The sequence below is a fragment of the Vanacampus margaritifer genome, chromosome 7 (genome assembly GCF_051991255.1).
Source record: "Vanacampus margaritifer isolate UIUO_Vmar chromosome 7, RoL_Vmar_1.0, whole genome shotgun sequence".
NCBI lineage: Eukaryota > Metazoa > Chordata > Actinopteri > Syngnathiformes > Syngnathidae > Vanacampus > Vanacampus margaritifer.
Genome location: NC_135438.1, coordinates 16,417,370 through 16,428,984, shown reverse-complemented (window position 1 = coordinate 16,428,984; position 11,615 = coordinate 16,417,370). Strand labels below are relative to the sequence as shown.

The following is an 11,615-nucleotide window of genomic DNA, read 5'->3' as shown; positions in this document are numbered from 1 at the left end:
TGACCAGTTTTAAAAGGTAAGACAGAATAACAAAATCGTGTTGTGAAAAGAGTTGCATGAGTCGATGTACATTATGAACAAATGAGTAGAGCTTCTTCCTAAAGACTGAGACTTTTTTTTGTTTTATCGGAAACATTTGATGTGGTTGCTTGACAAGTATTTCATGTCATTATGATCTACTAAGTATGAGTGTGCAAATATGAAAGGGTGGTCTATGAAGACAACCACGGTGCCAAATGATTTGGGTGAGCACAATAAAGAAGAGCTCATACTCTTGTTTCGGAAGGTTCCAACTGGTCCACGGAAGAGAGAGACAGAGAGGAAAAGAGTCAAAAACATAACAACAGAAATATAAAAACAAAATCAAAGCAGCCCTAAAGTAGACACCAATTATCCGTTGAAACAAAAAGTAACACACACGTATCAACCACGGCCAAGATCTTTGTTTTTGTGTGTGTCAACAACAAAAATAATGGATTAAAAGTAGTATATATATTAAGGGTAATCCATTATAACACACAAAGGGCTCTATTTTCATAGACAAGCACACGTGCGCTCAGCTTAAAATGGCCACATATCAATTTTGGTGCAGGCATAAGTCCAGTTAGTGTTTGGGACAAGTCATCCAACACAATACGACCATGTTGGTCGTTTTACCATGCATGAAAATACGACCAAATGAAGCGTATTCCACAACAGGTCCCTCTAGACGAACAAGACGTCCAATTAATACGACCATATTGGTCATTTTACCATGCACGAAAATACGACCAGACGGAGCGTATTCCACGACAGGTCCTCCATGTCACAAGACAAACAAGACGTTGTTATGTTCTGCGCATGCTCCTTCTTGACATCATCGGCACTTTTGGTGACGTAAAGTAGACTAAATCGTATGCTATGAATTTTGAGGCGCAAGCAGACAGATTGGCGTGCTGCGGACGTGCATGTCATTGTATTTCATTTTTATATATGGCATGGAGGGGCGCACATATGGAGCCACGATTGAGAAGTGCACAACGTTCTCCAACTGCCCACGTCACATGTTCAGCGAGTCAATTTACTTCCGCCACTTCTGCCCGGCGTGCATTACGGACCACCTTGATTTTACCACACACATTCCATCCCACAATGGCGTACATTGCCACAAACGCCACTTTCTAGCTCCGCCCATCTGTAAAAATTCAAAAAGAAAGAAAACTCCATCCATGCACGCAGGTAGACTGCATTTTGCGCTGGACATGAAAATAGGGCCCAAAGTATTATGAAAATCACTTTCTCTTAAAAACGGATGACACAAACTTAAATAAACATCAATCCATCCATCCATCCATCCATTTTCTATAACAGTGTTTCTCAACCCTGGTCCTCAAGGCAGCCTTTTTTAAGTGTCTCCCCATTCCATTGCAGCTGAGGATCATTATCAGGCTTCTCCAGAGCTTGCTAATGAGCTGTCATTGGAATCAGCTGCGTTGGAATAGGGAGACATGGAAAACAGGACCAAGGTTGAGAAACACTGTCTATAACACTTGTCATCAGTGGTATACCCTGGACTGGTCGCCAGCCAATGACAAGCCACATATAGACAAAAAGCCATTCACACTCACATTCACACTCATGGACAATTTAGAGCAGGGGTGAGCACACTCTGACCTCGAGGGCCGGAGTCCTTCAGGTTTTGGACGTTTCCCTTCTCCAACACAGCTCCAAACAAGCCTGATAATGATTCTGTTGATTGGAATCAGCTGCGTTGGAGCAGGGAAACATCCAAAACCTGCAGGACTCCGGTCCTCGAGGACCGAGTTTGCCCACCACTGATTTAGAGTCTTTGGAATGTGGGAAGGCCAGAGTATCAACAGAAAACCCACACACTCACAGGGCAAATATGCAAATTGCTTTGGAAGGATTATTTGAATTTAAATGTTTATGGTTTTTCAGTCGGAATCCCACTATATCTGTTGTTGCATGCTGAGTATATAATTATTTCCTAGTGTCTTTACCTACATAAGGGACCCTCACACAATTCTAGACTATCATTCACATCCAGAACTGTACTTGCATGGTATGTAGGATAACAAAGCATTGCAGATGTCATACCAAAGGCAACTACTGTACAATATTCAATAAGAGGTCGGCATTCCATCAACGACTGATGCTCATTTTGTTGACGACTGACGGGAAACTTTGAGAAATTGACAAATTTAGCATTTACGAAAGTGGGTTTTCATCCATCAATGAAATCCTCAATCCGACAATAAATTTGGCATTTTGTTGAGGTATTGACGATTGACGGAAACATTGACGGATGCTAATTTTGTTGAGCAATCGGTGAATGGCGGATTGACCGTTCGGCTTGAAATATTGGCGGATTGATGATGATGGAAGGGTGTCCCGACTTGATGATTGACGGACGTTCAAAATTCATTGACGCCCCCACCTCTAATAATATTTTTTAAAGTACTCTCAATTTGGTTTAAACACTGAACAGCACAGCGCACAAGAATGACAAATTAAAGCAAACTGAAACCTTAATTTATTGGATCTCTAATTAACACCATTGTAACGCCTGTATCTGTTGTATCAGTACAATTAGCTGTTCATGATGCAAAAATGATTGCGGTGGTGAAAAGTCATTAAAACCGCAAACTAGTGTTGGCTCTTGCACAGTACTGTCGACTATTCTAACTTAATGATTGGACAAATAAACATTATCGTCCAGGCAGACTTGTTGAGGACTCTCATAAATAGAAATGCAGTTAAGGGAACCTACCAATTAAGCCATTAGTGTACAGAAGAAAGACCACTGAGGTTGTGATAAAGTATACCTGTGGAGGTGAAGGGTTGGTTGTATCCCTGTGCCAACATGGTGTCATAAGGAGAGGCTCCTGCGTGAGTCTGCAGCACTGGATTGGTCAGGAAATGATTCCCCAATGCAGCTATGTGCAGAAAAAAGATGAATCCGAATCAATGTTGCACCGCGAAGCAACAAAGAAAGCGTGCGAAAACAATAAAGCGGATGTTAACCTCTGTTCAGAGTTGGAGTGCTGTTAACATCAGCGGCGATGAAAGATGACTCAGTCTGTCTGCGCACCGTGTCATTCCACATCCTCCTAATTCGACTCTGGAGCACAGAATATTGGCAGAGAGTCAAAACAGGTTCGTGTCAAGAAAAAGCCCATAAGAGAAGTGTGAAATGGAGCACGGACCTGTCTGTTCGCCGTGGCTCTCCGCCCCTGGCTACTGCTGTAGCGGCTGTTGGAGCGCAGAGCTGCACCCTTGACCGAGTCCGGAGAACTGGATGAAGAGGTTGCGCAGCACTGTGAGAGACGGAGACATCGGCCGTAGTCTTTCTGACCCTGAACACAAAGCACATCACGAACCGTCGGCGGCGTACGAGCACACGAGCGCCAAGATAACGATGCTCAGCTCTGAGGCTGACCTTCCTGGCGAGGGTGCAGTGCAGGATGGTGATGAGGAAGCCCTGCGCTGTATTCAGGGAGGCGAAGAGGTAAGCCAGGAGGAGGGAAGGCGCAGACAAGAACATCAGGCCAGAGGACCAGTTGACGCACTGCAGGAAGAGCAGCGTCAACGAGCCCACCGCCCACGCCCTGGACACAAGACCACACGTCAGTGTCATGTGGAAATACTTTCAACGTTTTTACAGAAGAAGAACGCATGCATGTGCTGTGACCTTGTTGATTTTGTGATTTTTTGTTTTGTTTGGTGGTGATTGAGCAGTTGAGTGTCTGGATTAGGAGCTGCTGGTTGGCTGTTTCAAAATGATTGCCTCCGTGGGATTGGCCAGAGGAGGGATAGAAGTTTTTTTAAACCGCTGAAAGTTGGCAGTTGCCCTTTTTCTCAACCCTTCACCTTGCAACCTGGCCAGATGTTGTTTGAGTACCAGAAGTCTTGTTGTGAGCATTGTCTGTATGATACTCAGATATCAACTCAACCCTGTGTGTAACTGCCACATTGTCATTTTTGTGCATTTTGTTTTCTTTGCTTTTGGGCGTTTGGCCATCCACACCAGAGAGGGCGCTGTAGTGGGGGTGTATGTGTGTATGTCAGTGAGTAAGTGAGTAGAGGAAGAGCTTAGGGAGGAGAGAAAGTATAGACATACCACATACACAATGTTAGGTTCATCAGAGAGAAACAGAAAAAACAAAGACAGAAGAAAACAAGCCTAGTTTCCTTTTTGGACATTACACACAGCCAATGAGGTTTATTTTGTGTTTGTCAATACTTTTGTCTAAGGTAAATCTAAGTTGTCTTTATTTTCTTTATGCTAATTGGTTTGTTTGTATGTGTGTTTTGCACCAGTTTTCACGGTGGCATTATTGTTGGCAAGAAGCAATAAATTCAGCAGTAAAAAGAAAACTACTTGAGTCTGTGGCTATTAAGTTTAACTAAGGGAGCTATACTGTGTGTATAGTAAAATGATTGTCATTGTATCTGAATATAGCCTGGTAGGAGGGAGAAGCCTTTTTCGTTCATACTGTTATCTCACATTATTTAAAATTATTGTTTGGGTTCCCCTCGACCAGGAACATTACATCATTTTCTGGGACGAACATAACACGTCATGTTTTTGAGGGCACGAGTAGGAGCTGGATGGCTACCAAGCCCTCATTCCTCATGACATAATGACACAAAGCTTAAAGCAGAGACAAGAGCTTTAAGTAAGCAACAGGCTACAACACCACAGTATACCAATAGAAGCGGTCCTGATACGTCCTCCTCCTGGCTGGAGTAATTAAGTACTGCTTCCACTGGACCAATTCAATACACTCTTGCCTTCATGGATGATATTAATTAATACCTGTTCAATGGTTGGTGTTACTTAACCATTAACCATCTTTACTGTAATTTATCAAGTTGGTAGGCTGCTGTTAAAATTCAGCATCCTAACATCACATGGTGAACTTCAAAACAAAATCAGGGCTGCTTTTGACCCTAAATTTGTACAAATATGTGCACAATAGAATCAATATTTTGGCATACATGATCGAATTATAGAAGGGGATGAAAGTCTGAATTTAAATTACATCACATGCTCGATGTGAGGACAAGATACAATTAGAAGATAAAATATAACATAACATAACATAACATAACATAAGACCCCAAATGTGCACCAAACTGCAAACACAAGCTATCTAACACCACTGTAACACTACCGCAAGTGCAGTGTGTCATATCTCCTTTTTGCTTTGCGGAATTCTCCTACAAGGTTGGCATTCATTATAACAAAAGCCACTTTCAGTGAACATTCATGACACTCTGACGAAATGGAAGCTGCAAAGGCCTTTTCATAGCAGCAGGAAAAAAATCTTAAAATGTTAAGTTTTCAATTAATGGAGATTAAAGAGACCTTTGAATGGGCTGAGCATTGGCACTTAAGTAATAGGTCTGTATGTAAAAATGATGCCAACAATAAAATTATCCCCCTGAAAAGCCCAGTATTTATTTATTTATGGCAACTTTCAGCACAAGATGTAACAGCCATTATTTATGGGTTGTTTCTCCTCGTAATTGAAGGGAGGATGGCAGCATTACTGTTGTTTCCTGGCTTAGTCCAAGCCAACCTGTGAAAATATAAAAGCAATCGGCACAATATTTGGGATTTTATTGACATTAAATGTGAGCTCCTATGAGTAGAAGCCATTATCACCTCCACAAAATCAAAAATATTGTGCCGATCTTTTTACAGGTTGAGGTGCACATGACAAGGGATGTGGATCAGAATTTTGGTGACGATTGGACGTAGTCTTCAGACATTTAGCCATGCTCAAGCTTTTTTAGATGGACGGCGAGCTGACACTGCGCACAGACAGCGAGTAAAAGTTGGCCAGATGTTCAATATTCGCTTACGGACCATCCACAAGTTTTATAATCCTGCATGAAATATGTGGAATAAATCACCATAAATCAATTGAAATATTATTTTTTTCATTCTGAGAGCTGAACAGTAATAGCTGGAACTGGCAGACCTTTGCATACTACGCATCAAACTTTGCTGATATCTCTCATTATAGAGAAGATGGATGAAATGCATTCAGTTAGAATTATTCGCCAGAAATCAATGTAAACACTTATTCTCATTCTGAGTACTTTTTCCCCCCTCATTCTGTGTTAAGAATTGGTCTACCATTGCCAACTACTACAGCAATCAGAATGAGAGGTGTTTTCATTGATTTTGGGTGAATATTTTTGTCACTTAATTGTCCCCTGTTTCTCCTTAATAAGCGATATCATTAAATTTTGACGTGCCGTAATTAGTGGCCTATCATTGCCAACTACTACAGCAACCATAATGAGAAAAGGCATTTAAATAGATTTCTGGAGAATATTTCTGACACCTTATTTCACCCAGTTTCTCCATGGTCAATTAGGATGATAATGATTCTACTCAAATGTCACGCCCCTGTATGAAAGTGCATGTTCATAGGAGAGTGGACCTACAATAAGTATTGTTATGTTATGTTGTTACACTCTTTCAAATCATCTTTTAAAAATAGGCTTTTAAACAAAACTTTTCCTGTCGTTAAGAAGTGTAGGCAACATGTATTGACCTGGTTACATAACCAGAATAAATTGTACCATTTTATGGCCTTCAAATCTACCTGCCACTTCCTGTTGAGCATAATACATTCAGAGAAATTGGCAGTCAGGATTTTCATTCCTATGATTACCGTGACAAGCTCAATTGTGTTTATTCAGTATGAGAATTGTGTTTAGCACAGGTATTAAGTGCTCTTTTAAACCCAATAGTTATAGCATGTAGAAGTAATACCACAACAGTTTCTATAATCATTTTTGAAAGATTGCCCGCTTGTCACACAAAACATGCAAAGTATTATGTCAAACTAAATTTGTAAAATAAACTAAACATAATGAAACAAAAGTAACATGGATCACTTCAATTGTTAATGTTTTGCCCACAGCTCTAGTGACAATTACAAACCTCAGGTTGTCATGGCGACTGGAGTCTGGCTTCAGGGCGGCAGTGCTGTGCATCTTATGTAAGGTCATCACTAAGATTACAAGGTTGAGCTGTAGACAATAACACAAACTGTCAATGCTTTACCTTCACACATACATTTGTACACTACATACAGTAAATGGTTAACTCTGTATGAGGGCAGGAACAAAAATCTCACAGTGATAATAACAGCCACTGGTCCAAGGAAACTCCAAATGAAGTAATTATCAGTTCGGAGCCAGCAGCTGTGGAACAAAAACAACAACAATCCGTCTATACAATCACAGTCCTTAATGTTAGACAATTTGAAGTGAAAACAGAAAATGTGCCTTTACAAATACAATAATGGTCAGTTTTGATTGACATTTGATATGTATATATTAGGAATAAGAACACATTTCGTTCCTCTGCAACTCTCCGCCGTAACTATAAATAGTATCATTTGTTTACAAAATTGTTAAAATGCTTATTTTTAGTTTGTCACAGAAAAGATTTGGAATTCATCGATTTGCCTGAAATTAAAAATGAATAAATAAATAAATGAAAGCGCCACTGCCACCTACTGTAGTGGATGTGCAATTACTCTTTACTCCAGTATGGCAAAACAAAAAAAGTTCTCCCGGGTCATAATTTTATATTATACATATATATTAGTGCTGTCACAGTTAAAGCGTTAACTCACTGATTAATCACAACAAATCATCGCATTAGTCATGTATAATGCATATTAATCATACTATTAATTTTGACCGCATATGATCCCTTAGCTTGACAGCGAATGGTTCCGTTACACACGTATTAATGCAAAATATTTAATAAATGTTTGCGTAAGACATTCAGCATATTTGTTCTAGTCAAAATATATTTTTATTTTCAAATTACTCAAGTAATTAATTGATTAGAAAAAGAGGAGGATGAGCGTGTGCAGTGGATCAAATTTTTTTTGAAGGCGTCCTCATAACATTAAATGTCAAAAGAATTAACACATAACAGGTGCTCTTTAAATTTGGCAGGCAAAATAATGTTGATAAAAAGCCTTTTTAATTAAGCGATTAATCAAAATTCTAAGATGTGATTAATCTGATTTTAAAAAAATATTGTTTTATATATACAGTATATATACTGTATATATATATATATATATATACATACTGTACACACTGCACAGTTGTGTTGTGATGAACTTACAAAGCTTTTGAGCCGTAGCCTCTGAAGTCAATGGCTGCAGACACAGCCACCACCAGCCCGGGTACAGAGTAGCCACTCAAGTACAAATACTTGCGTCTGGAGTTACGACCCTCAAAGACTTCCCGTTGCAAAATGTACAGTTCCACTGCTTCCAGACACAGCCAGCAGAACACTGAGAGCAATGAGAAGTGCAGCAGGCCGGCAATGATGGAGCACACAACCTTTAAATATAATGTGAGAAAACCAAAATGACACAAGAGAGAGAAAACTACATTTTGCAAGCATGTTTTAGGTAAATAAGAACTCACGGTATATTGTGTCTTATTGGATTCCACAAGGAAGAGCAGCTCTGTTATGAGCAGGTTTGCCCACAGGTTGCAGTGGATGGTGCTGTGGTCAGTGTGCCAGGGTGCCGCCTGGCAGCATAAGGTTGTAAGACAGGTGGCCAAACACACCAGAGCAACAGAGATGCCCACCCAGGTGACGATATAGACCAAAAGCTCCTCTACTCCCACACCAGACTGCCAAGACCAAAAAGAACAAAGAAAGTATGTCAATTGCCTTTTATTAGAGACCACAACAGCCGACGGCGTTTAGAAATATCTCTCTCACAGCTTCAATTCAAGATAATTGAATGGTTAATTAATAAACGTCTTCCTATCTTACAAATTAGTGCAAAAATGGGATCTGATGGCTGAGGACTAGTAGGAATAACAGCATTTATCAGCCTTTCTAATTTGGGAACTGAACCCTATCTTGGAGTTTGAGAAGCAGCAATCTTGCCATAATTAATCAAGAGAATGACATACAAGCTTTCCAGAAATGACTGATGATTCTTTTACAATTTCGGTTGGTTGCTGTTGACTGAAACTTGCAAATATTAAAGAAAAAATACAGTACGTGTCATACAGGCAGTAAACATAACAACATTTATCAGCTATTCATCTTGAGGCAAGATTATCATCGGTGCTGAACAAAGACGGTGCACATCATAAGTATGGAGAAAAGAAATCAACAATAAATAAATGTAAGTGAAAATAAAACGGGCGGATCTAAAACATATAATTCAATAATTAAATGCAAAAAACAAATATAAATGGAAATAAAAACGACAAAAGTATAAATAAATAAATAAAAGTGGAAATGAATACAAAAATAAACAGATATAAAAATAAATGTGGAACTAAATACGGAAATAAATATATAAATACAGTAGATTTCTATCAAAACACTGCTCTTATATGTATTTATTTAATGCTGCATACGCTGTCAGCATGAAATGCGTCATGAAATGTTATTCAAATGAGGGGGCGGTCCTAAGCGTGTCTTGGTTGGACTCCGCCCTTGCAAACTGTCATTCAATGGTGGAGTGTTCGCTGATCCACACCAAGCAGGTTGACAAACAAAGAAGTCTCAACGGCTTGTATGGAGAGCTCCAGTAATGAACCGTGGACAATCTTGTCAAGTGGACAATCTTGTCCACTATCACTGAAACTTGCGACTAAGAGTTGCTCAACAACGTCACACAAGTTCCTGTAAACAGCAAGGTCCATTGTTTCTTTCGTGTGTGTGAATTCTCCATTGCTGTGGAACGGGCTGGCTGACATGTCAATCAACCATTAGGCGAATAGTTCAACCCAAGACAAACTTAGGACCACCCCCTCATTTGAATAACATTTCATGACATATTTCATGCAGACAGCGTCTCAGCATAAGATAAATAAATATGAGAGCAGAGCGTTTTTAATTCATTCATTGACATTTAATTTGAATTTTTTTATATTTATTTTTGTATTTATTTCCACATTTATTATTATATTTATTTGTATTTTTTTGAATCTCATTTTATTTTTGTATAAATTTTTACTTTATGTTTTTTGTTGTTTTTATTTCCATTTATATTTATTTGTTATACTTATTTTTTTAGTATACATTTTTGTTTGTCTGTTTTTATTTTCACTTTTATTTGAGCATTTTTGGTCCTCCATGCATAAGTCTTGTGCACAATTCTAAAAGTGTGAAGACGCTTTTCGTAAAAAAAACACACACACACACAAAACCACAATCATTCCAAGTTTGTGTTTACTTACAGCAGGTTGCTGGTACGTCATGAGTACAGCATAGCTTGACAGGTGGTTGCAGGCGCAAGTTGTATGCGTATTGTTGGTGTGCAACAGGCGGCATCCCTGTGTGGACCACCTGCCGGTCCCAGACACCCCTGAGGCGTTCCAGAAAGAGCAGTTGGGACCAAAGTGGTTGTCCAGCTGTGGATACAACACAAAAACAATTCAGTTGTGTTGATTAATATCATCAGGAATCTTTCTTGTCAAAATTTCGTTTTCCAGCAGACCTGCAGGTGCCTGAGGGTGAACACCACGGGCTCAGAGAGGAAGACTCTGTTGGAGCCTCTGTGCACGGAAGCAGATATGACGTGCGAGTTGACCACCAGGCTCCTGCGCCTGACTTCTGACCCTTGTCCAAGTCCAAGTCCGAGCCGCAGGGTGGAGTTCTGGGTGGTCAGGAAGGTGCCCAAGTTCTTATATAAGGAAAGGACCAGCTTCACTTGGCCTGTACAGTGAAGGAAGAAAGCTATTTAGAGGCATTGATTGTGTACTAGCGTTATCATAACATTAATTCCACAATCCATTAACAGCTGTAATTGCCGTTTATCTATTATTTTAATTGTGAGATGAGTGTGCTTCGCACCATTATTGCTGTACTGCTGCAGGGCCACAGCTGAGATCTGCAGGATGCTGTCGCTGTCGTAGGAGTGCGGGAATGTTAGGTCCTGTATGTCCGCCTCTGTGTTTAGCACATACACCTCCAGATCTAATCACGCACATACAAAAAAAAGTCTGAGTGAGATGCTCGTTTTGAAATTGTGGTCTGTTGAGTGCTCGGAAAAAGAGAGACAACATACCGACGTTTGGTGCTCTGTCACTGAATCGACCTTCATAGAGGTTGTTAGCTAATAAGAACGCTCCTTTCTCTACCGCATCCAACAGGAGCGATGCGGAGCGGGACTGGTCAGGACCGCTCATGTCAGCCCAGGACACCAGAGCCTCAGGACCCAACAAGTTATCTACTGTTTGAACCACAGCCTGACAAGCAGAAAGATACATTACATCATGGTAGTGTGTCCATTCACCTGGTCATCCTCTTTTGTTGCTCCGTCCATCAGAGGTGGTAAATCCAGGTGCAGAAAGTAAAAAAATCTTAGCCACAGGTGATTGGACTCAACCAGCAGGCAAACGAGCACCTGTGACTAAAGCCAAACTGTGGCATGGATTTTACTTTCTGGACCTGGATTTTGACACCTCTGCTATCCATCCAGTTCATTATCAATTCATCCATTAAAAAAGGCTAACAGCCATCATTCATCCATTCATTTATATGTCCATCATCCACAGCTCAATAAACCGCCCATTTGTCTATCAATCTATTA

The 11,615-nt window shown here is 40.1% G+C and overlaps 1 protein-coding gene across 3 annotated transcripts in view; it reads right to left on the bottom strand.

Moving 5' to 3' along the window:
- adgrl1b (adhesion G protein-coupled receptor L1b) overlaps window positions 1–11,615 on the bottom strand; it is a 43,942-nt gene that overhangs the window by 3,107 nt on the left and 29,220 nt on the right. For 2 of the 3 annotated variants that reach the window (XM_077570120.1, XM_077570121.1), the window contains 13 exons: window positions 11,091–11,271; window positions 10,877–10,999; window positions 10,521–10,738; window positions 10,261–10,434; window positions 8,479–8,691; window positions 8,171–8,391; window positions 7,161–7,227; window positions 6,965–7,053; window positions 3,440–3,608; window positions 3,207–3,356; window positions 3,025–3,121; window positions 2,826–2,936; window positions 273–293 (listed from right to left, as the gene is read on the bottom strand). In XM_077570120.1, the coding sequence (XP_077426246.1) occupies window positions 273–293; window positions 2,826–2,936; window positions 3,025–3,121; window positions 3,207–3,356; window positions 3,440–3,608; window positions 6,965–7,053; window positions 7,161–7,227; window positions 8,171–8,391; window positions 8,479–8,691; window positions 10,261–10,434; window positions 10,521–10,738; window positions 10,877–10,999; window positions 11,091–11,271 (1,834 nt within the window). The remainder of the gene's footprint in view (window positions 1–272; window positions 294–2,825; window positions 2,937–3,024; window positions 3,122–3,206; window positions 3,357–3,439; window positions 3,609–6,964; window positions 7,054–7,160; window positions 7,228–8,170; window positions 8,392–8,478; window positions 8,692–10,260; window positions 10,435–10,520; window positions 10,739–10,876; window positions 11,000–11,090; window positions 11,272–11,615) is intronic. The other variant, XM_077570122.1, reaches the window with a different exon arrangement.